Raw genomic sequence first — 5,533 nt, 5'->3', positions numbered from 1 at the left:
GTTTCCTTTCTGTGGGTGGAAGAGGAAAGCCTATGTCCAGTGGCTCCTGCACTCCCACCCTAGAGCCTTCACTTCTCTCTTCCCTCCAGAGTGTGTGGACCCCAATCTTGCTGTCAGTGCTGTCTGGACCTTCAGAGACCTGGGGGTAAGAGGGCCCAGGGTCCCCATTCTCCTGTCCCTTCTCTAACCCTCGGCCCTTGGTAGAAGTGCTCAGTTGTGTCCCCATCTCACAAGCAGGCCCTGATGACACCTCACTCAGACCTCGGAATTCACCCAGTGTCTCCCAGGCATAGATGTGGCCACTGTGGGGTGGTTTTCCTGCCCCTCTTGTTTCCCTGAGCAGCCGGCTCTTCCTACTCAGGTGGAGTACCTGGGTAGTTGTAGAGACGAGGCAGCATCTACTCAAACACAGGCTAGAGGGGCCGGAGGTCTGAGCACAGGTCCCCAGGGGACATGCTTGGTCTTTGGGCCCTGTGGGCACAATCCCCATGGTGAGGGCACTCACAGGCCATCTCTACTGTCCAGGTGCTGCAGCAGATGCCCAGCCCTGCAGGCCCCAGGCTCCAGCTGTCCCCTGCATTTGCCAGCCGGGACAGCCAGGAAAGGCTGGAACAGTTCATCCGGCAGTTCATCTGTAGCTGAACTGTGGGGCGAGCCCATGCTGACTTCTCAGCCCGGAACACGGTGCACCCTCAGCCAGAGTCCCTGAGCAGGACTCTGAGTGGTTTTGAGATTCGATTGTCCCTTGTCATCTTGCTGTGTCCATCCTTTGGTATAATAAACAAGGAGACAAAACAAGTCCTTTAAGCCCATGCTCAGCAGTGTCTTCTGCAGGCTGTCCACTCTCCTTCCCAGGCCTGTGAAAATGCCCCATCTTGCTCCCTAAAGAAGACAAAGAGCAGGAGGAACCAAGCTGCTGTTTCATCCAACAAATTTATTAAGGAGAACTCTGTCCTCTTCCTACCTAGAGAAACCTTGAGAGGTTGGCACCCGCCCATGTCTGGTCCCAGGCCCTTCCCCGTGCCTGGCCGGATGGAAGTGGATGTCTCCAGCTCGTGTTAGGTCCGGGGCTTGCACAGGGGCCATCACACCACCTTGTTGATGATGACCCCCAGGTCTTCGATCTCACACTGGACTTCATCTCCCTTCTGCAAAAGAACAGGCCACAGAGGCCTCAGCCCTTTGCTGTGACACACACGTCTGCACACACACAGGCCCGCATTCCTCTAATCTGAGTCCAGCCTGCTAGGCCTTCCCGGGCCCTGTGCTGGCACCCCTTCCTCCTTAGCTAACCTACCTTGAGAAAGACAGGCGGTTTCCTGAATACACCAACACCTGGGGGCGTCCCAGTCAGGAAGATGTCCCCTGGGTAAAGGGTGACAAACCTGGGGAAAAGCAAAAGGACCCGGTGAGATCTGGGGAAGATGTGACCTGCCAGGGACAGAGGGCTCAGCTCGGCATCCAGGTGTGTGGGGGGCCGGGTGGGGGTGGCCAAGAGGCCCCAATGTAGCTTACTGGGAGACCCAGGCTATCAGCTCTTCCGTCTTAAACACCATCTGGTTGGTGTTGCTGCTCTGGACCACCTCCCCGTTGAGTCGGCAGCAGATCTTCAAGTTGTGTGGATCTGAAATGCAGACACCACAGGGTCATCCCTTTTCCCCTCAAACCTCTCCCCACATTTCAGAAAAGGACACTCTCTAGAGTCTTCGAAACTGGCGAGGTGGAAGGGCTTCATGGCCACTCCCACTCGGCACTCTACCCTGGAACTCCCCACAGACACCAGCCTCCTTGGGCTCCTGCGCCCCACCACCCAGGCAGCAGCCATCCAGATGAGTCAGGAGGAACGTTCCAGACTGACGGTGCACAGACAAACGCCTTGGAAAATGGAGTGTCCGCTGCAGAGGCCGAGCACTGTAGCTATAACACAACTCCGCACCCAGCAGGGACAGGGTGGTGGCTCGTGCAGGGACGATCAGCTCCTGTGTGCCTGACTCTGAAGGGATGGCTTACCCGTATCAGTCACTAGCCAGCATGGCTGACGCCAGTGTTGGGCTGTGCACCCCACACCCACCCCCACAGACGGGGCAGCTGGAGCCCGTGCCCCCTCAGTTCCTTTCAACTTAAAGACCGTTCAGGATGGTGGCAGTTACCACCCATCAGTGCAGTGTTCTTTTTTTTTTTAGAGTTTTTTTTGTTTTCTTTTGCTATAGGGCACATATGCTCGCCAGAAAGAAAGCTGAAGAAATCATCCCCCAGGGGGGATGGCCACACCACAATCCCTTTTCCTCCATTCTCGTCTTGGGATCTTAGGCAGGCATGCACATGCATCTGGCAGGAGTTTAAGCCACTGGGTCCGGGACTCGAATCACGGTCCACTACATGGGAGTCCAGTGACATAGCCATTATGCCAACTGCTGGTCCTGCAGTATTGTTCTTTTAATTCCCATCATAGGTGCAGAATAACAGCCTCTGCAGTTGTGTTCCCTCTCAGGAGCACAAGGGCGGCTGGGAGGGTGGGCTCAGTTGGAACTATACCTGTACTCCCGCTCCCTAGAGCATTAAAGTGTACATGGAAGAGCAGATGCAAGTAGAGAAGGCCAGGGACCTACCTGCTATACTGTCCTTGGTCACCAAGGCAGGGCCCAGGGGGCAGAAGGTGTCGAAGGTTTTTCCTAATAGCCACTGCTTCCCATTGCGTCTCATTTGCCAGTCACGAGCACTCACGTCATGAGCCACAGTGAAGCCGGCCACGTGAGCCATGGCATCTGTGGCCTATGGAGATTCGGCCAGATACGAGGTTAGGTCACAGGTGACACCAGTCCCTACGACAAGGATCTCAAAGCTTCTATCCCATGTTAGGAGCCAGAGCTAGCTGAAGGTGATGAGTGACAGACAAGGCGGGAGCAGGTAGGTGTTGAACACATCCCAGGGCCAGGGATGCTGGGCACCAACCACTGTGCTGATGACCAAGGTCAGCACTGGCAAGGCAGGAGCGGGAGCCTCTGCTGCACTCTGGCCTGGTAGCCCACCCCGTCTGCCTCACCTTGATGTGCTTGCCTTTCTTCCCAATGACCACGGCCAGCTCCACCTCCCAGTCCACCTCCTGTAAACAGAGAGGAGCAGTGAGCTGCAGTGGCTCTAGGGCCCGTTCTGTGCTGAGGCTGCACACTGGACCCCTGGCTGTGGGGTTCAGCCTATGGCCCACAGGTGCAAAAAGCACGTACCAGAGCCATGTGAGTGATGGGAGGTGGGACTTGTGGAGTAGTAAACTCCAGGCAGTGGCAGGGAGCCCCACTGGGTGCAGGCCAGCTCCACTGTGACTGCAGAGCCACGCATGTCTGGCAGACTGAGTTTAAGTCACTCCTGATCCTTGCAAGACAGGATGAATACGAAGAGCAATAGCTAGCAATATGTAACCCTACTGTGTGCCAGGCACTATTTTAAGTGCTTTAAGTTAGTTACTCATTTTCATGAGAAGAAAAAAGACCAGTATCCCTACATAAATGTAGTCATAAGATTTAATAAGAAATTCACATATACATTTTACATGTTTTTTCATGTTTTATAGCCACAAAACATAAAAAAAATGCCCACTGTCATAATCACTGAAATGCATGCAATACAGATATAATTTAGCCTCTAATTGGCTGCCATTTCTAGTGGTTGGTATAACCGCAGACTTGGTCTCTAATACCACTCCTCACTAAAAAGAACCAAGTTCCTTGGAAATGGCTAACCCAGGCCCAGGACAGAGTACAATGTGTGCCCAGAATGGACTGGCCAGAAAGCATGGAAGCTCTCCAAGAGTGGTGCAGATAGAAACCACCTTGAAGACTCCCTACTGACCAGACTGAGGTCTTGTTAGTATCAAAAAGAATTTACGTGATGGATTCCAACCAAATATAATCAGGAATTCACAATGATACCAGAGGTGTAGGAGTTAAAAAAAAAAGGAGGGAAGCAGCTTTTAATGGCTATGTTGCTGGACTCCCATGTAGTCAACCGTGGTTCAAGTCCTGGACCCGGCGGCTTAAACTCACGCCGGGCGCGTGTGCATGCGTGCCCATGATCCCAAGAGAATGGAGGAGAAGGGATTGTGGTGTGGCCATCCCCCCCTGGGGGGTGATTTCTGGTTTTCTATCTCTCTGTCTCTGTCTTTCTGGCGAGTGCACGCTCCCTCTAGCGAAAACCTCTCAAAAAACAAACATCAAACAAACAAAAAACAGAGATGTAATAGAAAGGTCACCTTTCTCCTTCCCCTAGTGTAGGAATGGACTTAGGTAGGAATCATCACAGGATTCCTGGATGAAGAGCCAAGGGACAGAAAGAGAGAAGCACAGTCTCAAATCTAGGTGTGGACCTAGATTGCCTGTTAATTACATCAATGTAAATGCACGTTTGCAATGGAGACCTTGTTAAGTAAACCACAGAGTCCAACACAGGAACTGCCCAATGTGAGCCTTCCGACAGGAGGCAGTGGGATGTACACAGCATCTGTGTAGAACCCTTGACAAAAGATTTGCTTACCCTGAATCAACTGTGAAGAAACTACCAGAGAAGTCCAGAGTGTGGGACACCATGAGACAACTTGACTAGGTTCTTCAAAAAGTCGGTGTCATGAACAACAACAATAGGGTAGCTGTTCAAGATTAGGGGTTGGGAAACAGTGGCCACTTCGCTGTTTTTGTAAATAAAGTTTTACTGGAACTTCACCATGTGTACTTATTTATATCATGTTGGCAGTTTTCACACGACAACAGAGTTGAAGTATTGCAACAGATCATATAACACTCTAAGACTGATATTTATTAACTGGCCCTTTAAGGAAAAGTCTATGGACTCGTATTCTACATTAAAACCATCCAAGAGATACACCAAATAGAATTCAATTGATTGATCTTGCATCAACAAAGGAAAAAGTAACCAAATCAAAAAGTCATCTTTGGGGCAAATGGGATTATTCCTGATGAAAACTGGAACAACTAAACTATACAAAGGGGGCTTCAACAACTTCATGGAAAAATGGAGCTGAAATAGCAGTTTATGGCCAGCAGGCGGTGCAGTGGTCAAAGTGCTGGACTCCAACATGGCAGACTGTGGTTCGTGTCCCAGACCCAGCGGCTTGAACCTTACATGGGGCACGTGTGTGTGTGTGCCCAAAATTTCAGGAGAGTGGAGGATAAGGGATTGTGATGTGGCTATTGGCCGTTGGGGGTGATTTCTCACTTTATGTCTCTCAGGGAGCACCCTACAGAAATACCAGTTCATTTTGGTGCAAAAAGTTTTTGAAAATCCATGCATAGATTTTTCCTAATAAGCATTCTGCGTGAACCTTTTGAAGAGCCCTTATATATCTGATGTTGTTCGTGTTCTTGGTTGTGGTAAGGGTATTGAGGTCATACAGGTGGTTGTCTTTGCTCCTAGTACACACACGCTTAGGTTTTCATGAGTGAGCTGTTTTAATGATCAACTTACTCACACAGGTCCTCTCCCCAGCCCCCTTAAAAAGTGGTATGTGGGGACCAGTAGTTGG

General features: G+C 51.0%; 2 protein-coding genes across 7 annotated transcripts in view; one reads left to right on the top strand and one right to left on the bottom strand.

The window, feature by feature from the left end:
- GPAT2 (glycerol-3-phosphate acyltransferase 2, mitochondrial) overlaps window positions 1-884 on the top strand; it is a 16,051-nt gene extending 15,167 nt beyond the window's left edge. For 5 of the 6 annotated variants that reach the window (XM_027767522.1, XM_014583445.1, XM_006166547.2 and 2 more), the window contains 2 exons: window positions 90-145; window positions 526-884. In XM_027767522.1, coding sequence (XP_027623323.1) covers window positions 90-145; window positions 526-642 — 173 coding nt within the window. In that variant the 3' untranslated portion in view covers window positions 643-884. The remainder of the gene's footprint in view (window positions 1-89; window positions 146-525) is intronic. The other variant, XR_001369609.2, reaches the window with a different exon arrangement.
- Window positions 885-914: 30 nt separating this feature from the next.
- Window positions 915-3,352, bottom strand: LOC102500434 (fumarylacetoacetate hydrolase domain-containing protein 2; the record flags this gene model as incomplete). The annotated part of the gene is made up of 5 exons (XM_006166630.2): window positions 915-1,148; window positions 1,298-1,385; window positions 1,516-1,624; window positions 2,610-2,772; window positions 3,044-3,352. Coding segments are annotated over 5 exons (732 nt in total), but the record flags the coding sequence as incomplete, so codon positions are not given.
- Window positions 3,353-5,533: the final 2,181 nt, after the last annotated feature.

The sequence above is a fragment of the Tupaia chinensis genome, unplaced genomic scaffold (genome assembly GCF_000334495.1).
Source record: "Tupaia chinensis unplaced genomic scaffold, TupChi_1.0 Scaffold144276_1, whole genome shotgun sequence".
NCBI lineage: Eukaryota > Metazoa > Chordata > Mammalia > Scandentia > Tupaiidae > Tupaia > Tupaia belangeri.
This window is presented reverse-complemented; position numbering and strand designations above follow the sequence as displayed.